Genomic DNA, 17,041 nt, shown 5'->3' with positions numbered 1-17,041 from the left:
AAAATGCATTACTGTTTCAGATATAGGTTATAGCCAGAACCAGCAGAGGGGAGCTACCTTTGGTATCCCACTTATCCCCCCAAAGACCTAACATGTTCTAAACGGTAAACCAGAAGACAATAGTTAATTCAGCTACATGACCATAATAACCACAATTCTGAAAGTTAGTTTCCCAATGATCACTCACATAAGTAACTATATTCTCTAGATGAAAAGCATTAATGGACCTGCTCATAAGGCATTCTTAACCTTTAGGAATTCCACTTCATTCTACATAGAAGTTATCCCTCCACAATGTACAGAAAGGAGGCAACAGCAACATTTTTTTTTCTGACAGAAAAACTATTGTGTGGATGTCGCTAGTTTTTTTAACTATTAAGACAAAAAATGTGGCAAAGCACAATGGCCTAAGAAGAAAAATAGTGTCTAAGCTCTACTAGCTGTTTGGGTTTTCAGAATCATCTGCCATAACACTCACTGGAAAAAATGAGGGGAGTCTTTGCAAAAGAATTCTAATTCTCCCTTCTCAGAAAACCACCAAAACACCATTCTACTCCATAAGACTTTCCCTGCTACATGGAATCAAACAAAATCTTAACTTGCTCTGACGAAACAATTAAGGGCAAAAATGACAACCAGAAATTCATGACTGTCCCTACTTTAATGAAAAAAGCTCTGGCTAGTTCTTCTTCTTTAGGATATATTTTTTTAAAGTTGAACTTGGGAATTAGTTATTTCTTTTTTTTTTTTTTTTTTTTTTTTTTTTTCTGAGATGATGTCTGTTCTGTTGCCCAGGCTGGAGTGCAATGGTGCGATCTTGGCTCACTGCAGCCTCTGCCTCCCAGGTTGAAGCGATTCTCCTGCCTCAGCCTCCTGAGTAGCTGGGATTACAGGTGTGTGCCACCACACCCGGCTAATTTTTGTATTTTTAGTAGAGATGGGGTTTCACCATGTTGGTCAGGCTGGTCTCGAACTCCTGACCTCGTGATCCTTCTGCCTCAGCCTACCAATGTGCTGGGATTACAGGCATGAGCCACTGCTCCCGGCCAGGAGTTAGTTATTTCTCACAGATAATCATATGCTAATTTTTTTAGTGGGCAACAACTTTGTGTAAAAAAACAACAGACCTGGCCTCAAATCTTGGGGGTCAGAGGGAACACCTACCAGAAAAACACAGAAGAAACACTAAGGAGGATTTACAAAGTCAGAAATAGCACGAGCCATAATGAGTAAGTTGATGACGTGATAGCCCCAGTTAGGTTTTGCCCAAGAATGCTGCTAGAAATAAGGATCTAAAAAATGATTACTAAAGATCTAATAACTCACTTCTCTACCATTCACAAGGTTGCCAACTTACCTTCTGATTCACTTACACATCAGCTGCATGGGTTTCTTGACCCTGAAACTCCTTGTACATACAGAGCAAATGCCTTTCAAAAATCCACAGCCACTATTCACTTCATACCCTTCCAAAGCCCCTTAAAGATGCCGATGAAATATTTGTAGGCAGGCTAATCTGACTTTATAAGAGCTATGCTACTACAGCACTGTCCGAGAATATAATCCTATGCTGCTTGGAGAAAAATTTCCATTGATAACCAAAACCATTTGATCGAAGACACTGCCTTGGGGCTTTCAACCTTATCAAATAGATTTTGTAAGTGTTCTACAATTTTCAGGCTAAAATGATTTCAATGGAAATTAAGAACAACCTCTAACGCATGGTTAAAGGAGGACTCCGCCAGTTCAAGAGACTATATCAAGATTATATCACGTGCATCAAAAGAATAAGAAAAACAAAAACGGACTCAGGACACAAAATAAAATTGACAAAAGGAAACGCTGCATTTGGCTCCCCTCCAGTGGCCACTTAGAGGCAGAGTTAGGAAAGCCGAGCCGAGGGCAGATGACAGAGAGTCCATGAAGCCTGTTGGAGGCCGGCTGGTCACCAGGATCTGCAAGGACTGCTCTCCTGAGGAGGCAGTGCGTATCCTCGGCAGCCTGAACCTGGGCTGCAGCTCAATGCCCAAAAGGAGGGTTGGCCATGGCCCCACGGATCCCGGCCTGGCTCAGGAGCATGCAGGAGTCGAGCATGCGAGGCAAGAGCTTGTATTAGCAGGAACCACACGAAGAAGCCATTATTCAGGGGAGCGACATAATATATTGTAACTGCTCCCATCATGTCAATAGGCATCATGTTAATGGGCCTGTTCGAATTTCTCCCACTTGAAGTTAAAATGACTCCTATTTCAATGAAAATAGGAGATTCCTCACTCGTAGGATCACAATTCACCCACAGCAGCTGCCAGACACAAGAACATGAGAAGTGCCAGGCACGCACATAGCTGATTTTGTCTCTCCAGGCAATTCTTCCATTTTTTAATTTGTCTCCTCTTAAAACAAAGAGATGAGCAAGTTACAAATATAATTACTATATTTCTGAACAAGCGATAACACAAGCCATGAATGCACTGAGAGGACTGCACGCTTACCTCTGGCTCTGGCTGTGAGGTTTGTTCATCTTCAGTGGAGTTTGGTAAAATTGCCCAGGTTATGTTGGCACTGGCTGATGGCAAAGAGCCAAGTGTCCCATTTTTCAGCTGCTCTGTGGAATGTGACTTGGGCCCGTGCCATCCCAGGATGTTTTCTGAAATAAAGACCTAGAATGATGCCAAGTATTTTCCAAATTAAACATTTATAGCTCATGAAATATTCGTACTCACTGTATGAAGAGACCTACTTGAAAAGGGCATGATGTAAAACACAGAGGGCTTGTTTGGAATGAAGTACCAAGTGCAGATTCTGATCATCTGTTGATGAACTAGTTTCTGTATAATATCAAGATCAGAATCATCACAGGCTGTTTCACTCCGCAACAGTGGACAAAAACAATTGCTATTTACCAAAGCCAGATAAAGGTGGTTTTTTTTGTTGTTTTTTTTGTTTGTTTGTTTACTTTTAAAAATATTTCTGGCTGGGTGCAGTGGCTCACGCCTGTAATTCCACCACTTTGGGAGGCCGAGTCGGGCAGATCACGTGGTCAGATCGAGACCATCCTGGCTAACACGGTGAAACCCCGTCTCTACCAAAAATACAAAAAATTATCCAGGCCTGGTGGCAGGCGCCTGTAGTCCCAGCTACTTGGGATGCTGAGGCAGGAGAATGGCGTGAACCCAGGAGGCGGAGCTTGCAGTGAGCTGAGATCGCGCCACTGCACTCCAGCCTGGGCGACAAAAAAAAAATTTCTAAATATTCACAATAAAAAGTCAGATTCTATCAAAAATAGGCTGCTCAAAATGTGGTTTGAATTCTAAGTGACACAATGGCCATGGCTCAGAAAAGATGCCTGCAATGTAAGCACAGGATGCCACCCCTGCCCTCAGATGTGGCTTGGTGTGGCAGATGCCAGGAAGCCCCATCACCAAGGACACAGGTACTCATTCCATTCTAGCAAGAAACACTTTCACAAATACTAATCCAGCAAACCAAAAACCATTTTTCGAATCCTCCACCAGCTCCCTGAGGGGGAGGGGAAAAGACTTTTACTCTAATATTTAAGGGTCATCTATTATTGTAGAATATTTTATACACGTACTAATAGAAACAGGAGTAACCAGAGGTGGATTTCTTTACTCCACAGCAATTCTGCCATTCGAATAAAGAGGTCTCAGCCGGGTGCAGTGGCTCATGCCTGTAATCCCAGCACTTTGGGAGGCTGAGGCAGGAGGATCGCTTGAGCCCGGGAGTTGGAGATCAACCCAAGCAACAAGGCAAAACCCTATCCCTACAAAAAATATAAAAATAAGCCAGATGTGGTGACACAAGCCTGTAGTCCCAGCTACTTGGGAAGCTGAGGTGGGAGGATCTATTGAGCCAAGGAGGTCAAGGCTGCAGTGAGCCCAAATCATGCCATCGCACTCCAGCCTTGGTGACAATGCGAGACCCTGTCTCCAAAAAAGGTAACAAAAAATAGGTAAGTCTCAAGCTCAGCTGACTGACACTCTGTAGATTGTAAGTCCAAAAGCAAAAAAAGAAAAATTAGGCTAAAGTACAGAATGACTCATGAACTAAAATTCAACATTTCAGGGTCTCAGATGTTCCATCCATAAAGCAATACTATCTGTCAGCCTTTTCATTAGAATTACTCAAAGAAAAGTCTACAGGTATCCCAAACTTTCCTGACGTATCCCCAGGGGAATCTGGTTGTCATAGGCAGATGAAGACACTGTGTATGTGCGGTGCTTATGCACCTGTGTGCTGCTGTTTGCAGTAATATCCAACTCAAGTGTATTTTTATGCAAAAATCTTTTTTAATGTCAAGTGTTAGGTCACATAACTCTACTGTTAAAAGCCTTAAGTGGGCCAGACACGGTGGCTCACACCTGTAATTCCAGCACTTTGGGACCCCGGCTGAGGCGGGTGAATCACTTGAACCCAGGAGTTTGAGTCCAGCCTGGGGAACATGGCAAAACCCTGTCTCTACAGAAAATACAAAAATTAGCTGGGCATGGTGACATGCACCTATAGTCCCAGCTACTCGAGAGGCTGAAGTGGCAGGATTGATTGAGCCCAGGAGGTCGAGGCTACAGTGAGCCGTGATTGCCCCACTGCCCTCCAGCCTGGGTGACAATGAGAGACCCTGTTTCAAAATAAATTAATTAATAAAAGCCCCAAGAGGCTTATCATTGCAATTGGAACAAAATCTAAGCTGCCTGACTTTGCTCTATGACCTGCCCAGCCTCATTTTGTTCTCTTCTGCCCATTGCTTAGCATGCTCAAGTCACATCAGTATTTTTTTCCATTTCTCAAATGTGCCAAGTTCATGACAGTCTTAGAGTGCTTGTGCATGCTGTTCCTTCCTCCCAGAGGGCTGTTCCTCCAGTCCTTCTACATCGGAGAGGAAGTCTCCTGTGTAGATCCAGGAGTCAGCTAAAATATCACTTGCTCAGAGAGACCTTCTGGGACCTCCCTGGCCAAAATAGCACCCCAAAGGCACTCTCTGTCATATCGCCATTTGCTGTCTTCCTGGGACTTAGCACTGTCTGAACTCACCAGTGCACCCATTTACTTGTGGATTGTGTCTCCTCCCTGGAATGTCAGCTCCTTGAGGACAAGAACAATACTGCCCTTGCTCACAGCAGTGTCCCCAGAACCACGAACATGGTTTAGCAAAGAGAGTACGCTCAATATGAATGTGCTGAAGAAACCGGAGATAGAAAACTTTAAGAAGAGTGCACATTATAGCCTCCTAAAAATTACAAAATAAAAAACGGCCAAAAGAAAGACATAGAATAGAATGGTGGTTGCTGAGAGCTGGGGAGTGGATGGGAGGGAGTGGGGAGTTAACGTTTAAAAGGTAAAGAGCTCCAGTTTTGCAAGATGGAAAGAGTTTTGGAGATCGGTTATACAACAGTGTGAATGTACTTAACACTACTGAGATGTAAACATAAAAATGGCCAGGATGATGCATTTTATGTTATGTGTATTTGACTACAATTTTTTTCTTAATGGCAAAAAAAAAAGCATCCATATAGCAGCACTTCATGTTTTTTTAAAAGGTAAAAACTCACAACACTAAAACGAAAGGCTAAAGATGCACTAATACCAGAACTTGAGAGAAATGTCTGCAAATAACAAGGCAGATGGAGCTGAACTAAGAAAACCAACCCAGGATTCAAAACACTAGAATCTGCCATAAGAGGGGTGGACAGATACCTCTTGCCTTTCCTGCTGACCAATTCCTGCCTCAGAAACCTCAAACTGGATTCAGATCTAAAATACCAAACAGTTGTTCCATAGATAGAGGGGTGCTATTTCTTTGCTTTATTACACAAGCAGTAAACATCCTGTAGAGCAGTTAGGAAATCTTTTAAAAGATAAAGTTTGGGCAACACAGTGAGACCCTGTCTCTACAAAAAATTAACAAACTAGCCAGGCACGGTGGTACACGCCTCTAGTCCCAGCTACTTGGAAGGCTGAGGTGGGAAGATCACTTGAGCCCAGGAGTTTGAGTAAGCCATGATCGTGCCACTGCACTCCAGCCCAGGCAACACAGTAAGACTCTGTCTTTAAACAAAACAAAACACTAGGGGGAAGAAAAAATATCTGCTTGCCTAGGCAATCAGGACAATGTTCCCTCCATTCTTCCCACACCTCGACTCTGTGTCTTCTTCCCCTCTATCCCAACATTATCCAGATATGGCAACCTAGGGCACCACAGTGCAAGAAGCAGAGTCTGAACTGGCAGTGGTAGGCTGTATCTTGGGATAGACAAAGACCAGGACAGGACAAGGAAAGGTGGCAATGCATGCTGGGGAACACAGCTTTCTGTGGACCCTATGGATTCAGAATATCAAAGAGCCAGTGCATGAGAGAGATGCCCATCTAAGATCAGTTCAGCTGCTTTTAAAAAATGACCATGGGTTTAGGAGGCTGGATAGAGCTGTCTCATTTGGAGATGAAGGCAAAAATATTCTTACATGGAGTGAATAAAAAGGACTGTACAGAGCTTGGGGAAAAAAATATTCTCAAGAAGGCTAAGAGGAAGAATACATGTAAAATTTCTAACATAAGGTGTTAGAGAAAATACCAGGAAAGAAAGGTGTTTCCTCAGCACATAAATACAGGACAAAGCACCCTCTATGAAACAAGAACAGAAAACCAGAAGAAGAAAACAGGCTGAGGTGAAAAGACAGATGGATGCATCAACGAATTATTATGAGGAAACTAAACCAACATTAGTAGAATTAAAATTAAAACTGAGAACAGGAAATAGTGGAATCAACACTACAGAAAGTCAAATAAGTAATGTATTGAGATAAGGTGGCCCTACCAATGCGCAGTTGCAAAAGACACAGATGACAATCATGAGGCAGAAGACAGTAGAGAAAAGCTGGGTGCGGCGACTCATTCCTGTAATCCTGGCATTTTGGGAGGCTGAAGCGGGTGGATCACCTGAAGGCAGGAGTTCGAGACCAGCCTAGCCAACACGAGGAAACCCTGTCTCTACTAAAAATACAAAAATCAGCCAGGCATGGTGGCACGCACCTGTAATCCCAGCTACTTGGGAGGCTGAGGCATGAGAATCGCTTGAACCCAGGAGGCAGAGATTGCAGTGAGCCGAGATCGCACCACTGCACTCCAGCCTGGGTGACACAGCAAGACTCCGTCTCAAAAAAAAAAAAAAAAAAAGATAATACAGAAGATGCACAACAGAGATCCAATAGATAAAGGATCCATGTTCCTGAAGTACAGAGACCAGATCAATGGACATACAAAAAGGTAAGTATAAGTACATCTCCTGGGCTGAACAGAAAGCTGTGTGGCTACTGAAAGGAGCCACCACACTCCAGCAAAATCAGTGGGAAAAAATGCACATCTAGATGCAGCTTAGTGATATTTTCTCAGGCTTTTTATTACTGGAATTCCAAACACAGTAGACAGAATAGTATAATGAATCCCCAGTTTATGAAGTTTGGCAACATTTTTGAATAACAAAAATCAAGAGAAAAATTTTCCAATCACGGAAGCAGAAAAATTAGACCTGACTTAAAGGAAAAAAAAAAAAAATCAGTCTTGAATTTTGCGACAACACTAAATACCAAAAGATGAATAGGCAAACAGAAGAATGTAAATAGAAACCGACAAATTTGGAGTGCGTTGGGGAGCTAGGGGATAACATTCATCCCCAGCCAAAATGCCTTTCTTTCCCCTGGTAAGAATGGCCAACATTCTGGGCGTGGTGGCTCACGCTTGTAATCCCAGCACTTTGGGAGGCCGAGGCGGGCAGATCACGAGGTCAGGAGATCGAGACCACGGTGAAACCCCGTCTCTACTAAAAAAAAAATACAAAAAATTAGCCGGGCATGGTGGCGGGTGCCTGTAGTCCCAGCTACTCGGAGAGGCTGAGGCAGGAGAATGGCGTGAACCCGGGAGGCGGAGCTTGCAGTGAGCCGAGATCGCGCCACTGCACTCCAGCCTGGGTGCCTCCTGGGTGACAGAGTGAGACTCCGTCTCCCAAAAAAAAAAAAAAAAAAAGAATGGCCAACATTTATTGAGCTCTTGCTAGGTGCCAAGTACCGTGGTACATACTATCTGTGCATTGCCTCATCTAATCCTAATGGTGACCCACGAGGCACATACATATTACTACCATGCCTACTTGACAGATGAAGAAACAAAGGCATTAAGAACTAGTAAGTGGTAGAATCCAGATTAAAACCCATGCAGCCCAGCTCCACAGCCCAGACTCTTACACTCTGCACCATGTGCTCTCTCAGCAGCACTGCAGAGACTCAGAAATTATTCTTCTTGCAGGAAAAACAACTTGAAAACATTTACCAATGTATGAATAAAAGAAGCAGAATTAAGAACTCAAGAAATGGGGAAGTCATATATATATTAAAAAAAAAAACTGGTAGTAAGCAATGAACCCAGTTAAACACAGAGCTGAGCAGGGCTGGGACTACAGTCAGGCAAGTAAGACATTCACCTCGGGTGTAAAATAAAAGGAAGCATCAAGAAAATCAGTAATCAAGATAAAGGGTAATTTTTTCTAAGAGACAGGATGCCACTATGTTGCCCAGGCTGGACTATAGTGCTATTCACAGATGTGATCACTGCATACCACAATCTTGAACTCCTGGGCTCAAAAAATCCTCCTGCCTTGGCCTCTCAAATAACTGGGACTACAGGCATGCACCACTATAAGTGGCTGAGGTAAATTATATTTTAACACAATATTTTAAAATTGAAATAAGAAAAGAAGGGAAGAGGAGGGAAAGGAAGGGATGAAGGGAGAAAGGAAGGAAGAAAAAAGAAAGAGAGAAAGTCTTATAGTACTCAGCCTCACTTCACCCTAATCTCCATCATATCAGATCCTCTCTGCTATAGACTGAATGTCTATGTTCCCCCAAGACTCATATGTTGAAGTCCTAACCCCCAATGTGACCATATTTGGAAAAAGGGCCTTCACATTAATAAAGTTAAATGACATAAAAAATGTAGAAGCCTGATCCAATTGGATTAGTGTCTCTGAAAAAAGAGGAAGAGAGACCGTTGCTAAAAGAAGAGGAAGACAGACCAGAGCTCGGTTGCCCTCCAGGCTTACACACCAAAGAAATGCCATGTGTGGACACTGCAAGAAGACAGCTGTCAGCAAGCCATGAAGAGAGCCCTCACCAGAAACTTTTGGCCCCAGGCTGGACTCTTGATCTTAAACTTCCAGCCTCCAAAACTGTGAGAAATTTTTGTTCTTTAAGCCACCCAGTCTACAGTTTTTTATAATAGCAGCCCATGCTAAGACACTGTCTTTATGTAAACTTTTGATATTTTGTTCATTATCAATTGTTTTTACATTAATTTTGGTTAAAAATATTGCATTAAAACATAACTACTTAACTACTAAACTTCATCTTTTTATCTTAACTACTGAAACTTTTGACATCCTTTTGAATTTTGCACTCAAGGCTAGTGCCTCTTTCATCTCACCCTTCAGCTCCAGAAGAGGCTATGAATACTTTTTTTTTTTTTTTGAGACAGAGTCTTGCTTTGTTGAGCAGGCTGGAGTGCAGTGGCACGATTGCAGCTGACTGTAACCTCTGCCTCCCGGGTTCAAGTGATTCTCCTGCCTCAGCCTCCCAAGTAGCTGGGACTACAGGTGCCCACCACCATGCCCAGCTAATTTTGTATTCTTTTTGGAGAGATGGGTTTCACCATATTGGCCAGGCTGGTCTCGAACTCCTGACCTTGTGATCCACCCTCCTCGGCCTCCCAAAGTGCTGGGATTACAAGCATGAGCCACCGTGCCTGGCCGTTATGAATAATATTTCTAAGCATGGTTACATAACTGAATATTAAAGTCACATATTATTTTTAAAAAGAATTAGTCATTATCATACATTAATTATTATACTAATATTAAAATAGTAATAACCATAGCCTACATATCATAATAGCAAAAATTGGAAAGCAGGATAGAGGGGCAGAGGAAGTTGAAGTATGCCCTGTCTTCATCATTAAAGAAAAGATCCAAACAGTATTGCATCATCCCTTTGAGGACTACCAAAAAAAATAGGTTAAAGAATGCTTATGAAGCTGGGTATGGTGGCATACACCTGTAGTCCCAGCTCTTCAGGAGACCAAGAAAGGAGGATTGGTTGAGCCCAGAAGTTCAAGGCTAGACTGCACTATGATTGTGCCTGTGAAGAGCTACCGCACTCCAGCCTGGGCAACATAGTGAGACTCCGTATCTTAAAAAAAAAAAGGAAAGAAAGAAAAGAAAAGAAAAGAATGGTTATGAAAAACTTAATATGACCACTACTAGAATTTATATATATATATATGTCATATTTCTTCCCAAAATATTAAAGAAGGGTAAAAGAAACACAACCTGTATAGCAAAATAGAAAACATGAAAGGCAGTATGGAAATAAAAACAAAAATCATAAGGAGACTAAGAGAAAAACACCAGTTTTAAGGGCAAAGGTTTGACTGTGGAATTGTCTTAATCTATCCTGGGCCTTATTTTAAGTCTTGCTTAGGGTGTTGAGACCTACAAGGCCTCTCTCCAGAAGCCAGTGATAGGTGATGGCCCCTGGAAGGTCTTTCCTCTTCCTGTAACAGTGAATTCATGCTTCCCAGGTTCAGTAAACATAAAATGGTTTTCCAAAATAGAATAAGATTGAAATTCACAAAAAGACTGAATTTTCACTTGAAACCATAAGACATATTGCCAGTGGAAAGCCAGGGCCTTGGTATCTAACTGCTTTCTTTTTCTTTTTATTTTTTGAGATGGAGTCTCGCTCTGTCACCAGGCTGGAGTGCAGTGGCGCAATCTCGGCTCACTGCAACCTCCGCCTCCCGGGTTCAAGCGATTCTCCTGCCTCAGCCTCCCAAGTAACTGGGACTACAGGCACGTGCCAGCACACCCAGCTAATTTTTGTATTTTTAGTAGAGACGGAGTTTCACCACGTTGGCCTGGATGGTCTTGATCTCTTGACCTCGTGATCCATCCACCTTGGCCTCCCGAAGTGCTGGGATTACAGGCGTGAGCCACTGTGCCCAGCCTCTAACTGCTTTCTTTAGGGAGAAGTTGACACTCAAAAACTCTGTTTAGACAGTTGTAAAAAAAAAAAAAAAACACTTATGTGAAATATTCTACAATGCTAGTTTTTCCTCCTCTCCTGATATCTTATTGATATGGTTTGGCTCTGTGTCCCCACCTAAATCTCATCTTGTACCTCCCGTAATTCTCACATGTTGTGGGAGAGTCCCAGTGGAGTATGACTGAATCATGCGGCAGGTCTATCCCATGCTGTTCTCACGATGGTGAATGTGTCTCATGAGATCTGATGGTTTTAAAAACAGGAGTTTCTCTGCACAAGCTCTCTCTTCGCCTGCTGCCATCCACGTAAGATGTGACTTGCTTCTCCTGGCCTTCTGCCATAATTGTGGGCCCTCCTCAGCCATGTGGAACTGTAAGTCCAATAAACCCCTTTCTTTTGTAAATTGCCCAGTCTTATGAAAACGAACTAATACATCTATTTACTGAATTATCACATTTCTATCTTAGCTTTTAATCATAAAATAAAGAAAGGTGACTATAAGTGGGGCAAAGCTTCACCAAAACCAGTAGGTGTCAGGAAAGAAAGTGTAAGAGACAAAGAAAGCAAAGGAAGTTCCTGAGTGGTGGAAAAGAGATGAAAAATGCAAGTCTGAAGAGGTCTCCAGAAAAAGGTAAAGCACCACAAAAGGAAGAAGGCAAACCGCCAGAAGAGCCAAGGGTCCTTACAACAGTCTCACTTATTTGGCCCTTTTGGCCAAACCCCAAAATGGGTAGACCAATGCAACTGGCTTATTAACTGACACTCCCCACAAATCTTTTAAGAGGATGAAGAGTTATTGCAAGGATGAGTTTAGGAAAGTATATTAAATTCTGCTCTGGTTCTCCTCTCAAATATATTCTCTTGATCTTTTGTCCTCATTTGTGCTCACGGGCACCTGTGTCATCTACTGCATTCTGCCAAGGCTCCATTGTCACTTGCTCTGGCAGCTATGACTCCAGTGTCCTTCCCCAAGCCTGTTTTACACCATTGTGCTGTTAATGTGCAGCTCTTACCTGGCACTAGAATGAGCTTGTCTAGTTACAGGCATCTGCCCGAACTCAAACCATGTTACCTAGATTAAGGCTTGCAAGCAAACAGCAAACCAACCAGAAGCACGGAGGGCAGAGTACTCTGTACCCTCGAATCACTTTCTAGGCCCAGTTCCCCTCCCACACTTGAAACCCACCTAAGGCCCAGGCTCCCAAAGAGCACAACCTTTTCCAGTTCTGAGCGTGGTTCTGCCTGCCTCTTCCCCATAGCACGGGGAAGGCACACATCCAGGCTACAGAAAACAGATACCCAGTCCCCAGTCCAGCAACTGTTTGCCTCCATCAAGCTGCTGAAGTAGATTTAGGAGCCACGAGGAATGGTAAAAGAACTGCGTAATTTAAGTCTTGACTGAAAAGCCACGCTAGTTTTTTTTTTGTTGTTTTTGTTTTTTTTTTTTTGGACAGAATGTTGCTCTGTCCCCCAGGGTGGAGTGCAGTGGTGCAATCTCGGCTCACTGCAACCTCCGCCTCCAGGGTTCAAGCGAATCTCCTGTCTCAGCCTCTTGAGTAGCTGAGATTACAGGTGCCTGCCACCACACTCGGATAATTTTTGTATTTTTAGTAGAGACGGGGTTTCATCATGTTGGTAAGGCTGGTCAAACGCCTGTCCTCAAGTGATCCACCCGCCCCGGCCTCCCAAAGTGCTGAGATTACAGGTGTGAGCCACCATGCCTGGCCAAATTACTTTCTTAATTTTAATTACACACCTCTCCATAAATGGAAGTTAAGTAAAGCACTGCAGACCCAGTATATCTTGGAGATAATAACATCAGAAACAGGTCTGGGAGCCCAAATGAATAGATAGGAGGCAGATGAATACTGAAGTATTCTCAGATTTCAGTCTGTTTGCTCAGTGTGTTTGAAACAAAAACAGCATAATGAGCAACATTTGGAGACAAAGGCTCCAAAGCAAACATATATCCCAGAAGATACAATTAAATGCTATACAAGATGAAATTCACAAGATCATAAATCATTTTTTATTCAGAAAAGGGACAGAAGGAAAAAAACAAACAGTGCAAGGATCAGAAAGCAAACAGCCATCAGGCAGGAACAATCTGTATGGGTATTTGGTATGCTTCAGGTAAGATGGGCCTTCCTGCCCATCGAACACTGAAATGGAACCATGCCAGAGTTTCACTTTAATGAGATTTTGATTTCCATCAGCCCAACCTAGCACTTCTTAGACATAACCATTATATTTTTATCAATGTGTGTCAGGCAGCTGCTATAGCAACTATCAACCCTGAGAGCCCCAAGTGTCTAAACAAACACATTTTGTGGCAGCATTCCCAGGGCCAACGTCTTCTCTATTCTCTTATCCCACTAGCTTGAGATTCTGGAATTCTACTTTAACTGCAGGCAACTATGATGTTTTTCCTGCAAGAAGTAATTCTATTTTCCCCCAATGTGTAGCACAGATTTAAGACACATAGTAGGTTGTTTTAAAACTTCAGGGGCTGTGTTACATGGAATATGACACGTAAAAAGGGTAAGATGACAAGGAAACAAAGTAGTCATCGTGATGCTTCATGCTCTATTCTCCAACTTTCAGCTAAGTTTCTTGATGAAAACAGCCCAAAAGAAGGAGAGTGGGCTAGCCAGGCGTGGTGGCTCATGCCTGTAATCCCAGCACTTTGGGAGGCCAAGGCGGATGGATCACCTGAGGTCAGGAGTTTGAGACCAGCCTGGGCAACATGGAGAAATCCGGTCCTTACTAAAAATACAAAAATTAGCCAGGCGTGATGGGTACCTGTAATCCCAGCTACTCGGGAGGCTGAGGCAGGTGAACTGCCTGAACCTGGGAAGCAGAGGTTGCAGTGAGCCGAGATCGCGTCACTGCACTCCACCCTGGGTGACGGAGTGAGACTCCGTCTCAAAAAAAAAAAGGAAAGAAAGAAAAGAAGGAGAGTGGGCAAGTGACAGTCAAAGGTGGGAGAGAGAGCACAGGGAGGACAAGAAGGAGGTAGCACCTGATGTGACATAATTTCAGGGACACTTCTTGGTCTCCCCTTTTCCCAATAATTTCCATTTCAACCTGTCACCACCTCTGAAATGCATCCATTTGAGCTTTGTTCCTCTGGGTCCTTAAAAATGCCACAGAGCCAATGAAAATTAGGAAGAAAAAAAAAAAACGAATTTTCTAGGAAGCCCTGAAGAAATATTTTTTTCAAGAGGGATGAATTTTAGGAATAAGAAAATGATTCGAGCTTGTATTTACCAGTGAAAGATTCTCGGAATGAGCCTATTACGTTGCAGAAGCTGCAGGTTACAATACAGGGCCAAAGAGACCACAGAAACTTTGAAAAGTCTCCAGCCTCACTCCAAATTTGTGCCCAGGCCTCAGTGGGGGTCACTGAGGCTCCTTCCAGATCAGAAAATGTCAAAAGCCTCATTGAGCTTCTGCACTTGAGATTCATTCTTAAAGCTGAGAAGCAAGAGGAAAGGTAGAAAAGCAGGTTTGGGTGCCTTTGCTCCAGCTTGAATACGTGCAAATCTCCTAGACTGGATTCTGCATCCAAATTGTTTTATTTTGCTATAAAGGCTATCAAGGGGATAACCATCGAAGAGGACTATACTCGTTAATTTAGTGATTTCGATCATTGTGCTATCCTTAGAGGAGAGTGTCCTTTTTTTAAAAGAAATACACACTGAAGTATTTAATAGTGAAGGGACATCATGTCTGCAACCTACTCTTAAGTGGTTAGAAAATTATAATACGTAAATATAAAGAAAAGATGAAGCAAACATCATAACATGTTACTGTTTGGGGAATTTGAAGAGGGATATATGAGCATTTTTCATACTATTCTTGCAACTTAAGTCTAAAATTACTTTTTAAAAACACATATACATCTGCCTTGAGAGAATTATAATGCTCACAAGACACTGTTCCTGGCCTCGGTTTGGGGGACTGAGCCCACTGAGTGGTTGTTCTGGATCGAACAAAGAACCCCAGGCCGGGAAGACGCCTGCCACGGCGGCAAGAGCCCGGTTCTGCCCTCGTTCTGCCACTCAGCTGGGTGGTCTTGGGCAAGGCGTTTAATGGTTCTGTGTTCCAGCATATCATCTGAACGATGGGCATAACCATACCTACTCTGTAAAGATTTCAGAAAACATGTAGCAAAGGCCAAGTTCAGTAAATGATGGTGGGTTTTACAAAAAGAAAACCAAATTACCCCCACACAATCTACTCTGAAAAACCAACTGTCCCTTTCATGCTTCAGTGAAACAAAGGGCAAAGGGCAGGTGGGGAAAGCATGAAACATAAAGACTATCACTCATAGTCTGCCTTTATTTCCTGTCACCTAACTTGCCTCATTCCTTCATTAATTAAGTGACCCCTGGGCAACAAAGCACAATAAGTCTGCTGTTATTCTGTTAATTATAATACTTTATAATTATATGTGACACAACCAGTCTTAAGCTATTTTTACCTTTATCTTAATCTTCACAAATATCTTTATATCTGCTCATTGATTAAACCCTCCTCCAAAAGGACTGGGGCATCTCAAGGGAATGCATTATTATCTCTGGCTTCTTGATTAAGAACTAGAAATACTCCTCGTGTGTATTCTAGAGGTATCCTCATGAGGGGACAGGCATGAGGATGTTTACTGCAGCGAGGTGAGTAGGGCAGAGAGCTGGAAACAATGTGTGTTGTCTGTCATCCGAGAGCCGCTGGGTATAATGTGGTGGCCCCAACACTACAGAAATAATGGACCAGATGCTGCATGCCAATGGATCTTAAAAACAGAATGCTGAGGCCTGTAATCCCAGCACTTTGGGAGGCTGAGGCGGGAGGATCACCTGAGGTTGGGAGTTCAAGACCAGCCTGAACAACGTGGAGAAACCCTGTCTCTACTAAAAATACAAAATTAGCCGGGTGTGGTGGTGCATGCCTGTAATTCCAGCTACTCGAGAGGCTGAGGCAGAAGAATCGCTTGAACCTAGGAGGCGGAGGATGCAGTGAGCCAAGATTGCACCATTGCACTCCAGCCTGGGCAACAAGAGCAAAAACTCCACCTCAAAAAAAAAAAAAAAAAAAATCATCATTCTCAGCAAACTATCGCAAGGACAAAAAGCCCAACACCGCATGTTCTCACTCATAGGTGGGAACTGAACAATGAGAACACATGGACACAGGAAGGGGAACATCACACACCGGGGACTGTTGTAGGGTGGGGGGAGGGCGGGAGGGATAGCACTAGGAGATATACCTAATGCTAAATGACCAGTTAACGGGTGCAGCACACCAACATGGCACATGTATACATATGTAACGAACCTGCACGTTGTGCACATGTACCCTAAAACTTAATTTAAAAAAAAAAGAAAAGATAGAATGGGGAGCTTTTGCCTTAAAATGTTCAAGCCAAAAATAAAAATAAGAAGTGGGGCCACGCACAGTGGCTCACACCTGTAATCCCAGCATTCTGGGAGGCTGAGACAGGTGGATCACCTAAGGTCAGGAGTTACGGACCAGCCTGACCAACATGGTGAAACCCCGTCTCTACTGAAAACATAAAATTCGGGCGTGGTGGAGGGCGCTATTTGGGAGGCTGAGGCAGGAGAATCTCTTGAACCCAGGAGGCGGAGGCTGTAGTGAGCTGAGATTGTGCCACTGCACTCCAGCCTGGGCAACAAAATGAGACTTTGACTCAAAAAAAAAGAAAGTGGGAGAACTGGCAAAATGTTAAAAATTGCCAAAGCTCATTAATGGACCCATAGGGTTTCTTTACTATGTTCTCTGCTTTTATTTACATTTGAAAGGTTCCATGTCCATTTTGTCATTTTAAGGTACCCACTGAATGGAATTAAATGAATCTTCAAATCAAAAAAAAACAAAAAAAAACAAAAAAAAACACAGAATGCTGAGTGCAAACG

General features: G+C 43.0%; 1 protein-coding gene and 1 long non-coding RNA gene across 2 annotated transcripts in view; one reads left to right on the top strand and one right to left on the bottom strand.

The window, feature by feature from the left end:
* Positions 1-3,820, top strand: part of LOC131384033 (uncharacterized) — a 30,501-nt gene extending 26,681 nt beyond the window's left edge. The window contains exon 3 of the long non-coding RNA XR_009214517.1: positions 3,641-3,820. This is a non-coding gene — a long non-coding RNA (uncharacterized LOC131384033). The remainder of the gene's footprint in view (positions 1-3,640) is intronic.
* Positions 1-17,041, bottom strand: part of OSBPL10 (oxysterol binding protein like 10) — a 336,085-nt gene that overhangs the window by 70,602 nt on the left and 248,442 nt on the right. Inside the window, exon 6 of the mRNA XM_032162229.2 lies at positions 2,493-2,647. Coding sequence (XP_032018120.1) covers positions 2,493-2,647 — 155 coding nt within the window. The remainder of the gene's footprint in view (positions 1-2,492; positions 2,648-17,041) is intronic.

Source organism: Hylobates moloch, unplaced genomic scaffold (genome assembly GCF_009828535.3).
Source record: "Hylobates moloch isolate HMO894 unplaced genomic scaffold, HMol_V3 SCAFFOLD_8, whole genome shotgun sequence".
In the NCBI taxonomy this organism is placed as follows: domain Eukaryota; kingdom Metazoa; phylum Chordata; class Mammalia; order Primates; family Hylobatidae; genus Hylobates; species Hylobates moloch.
Note: the sequence above shows the minus strand (reverse complement) of the source record. Positions and strands in the feature narration are given on the sequence as shown.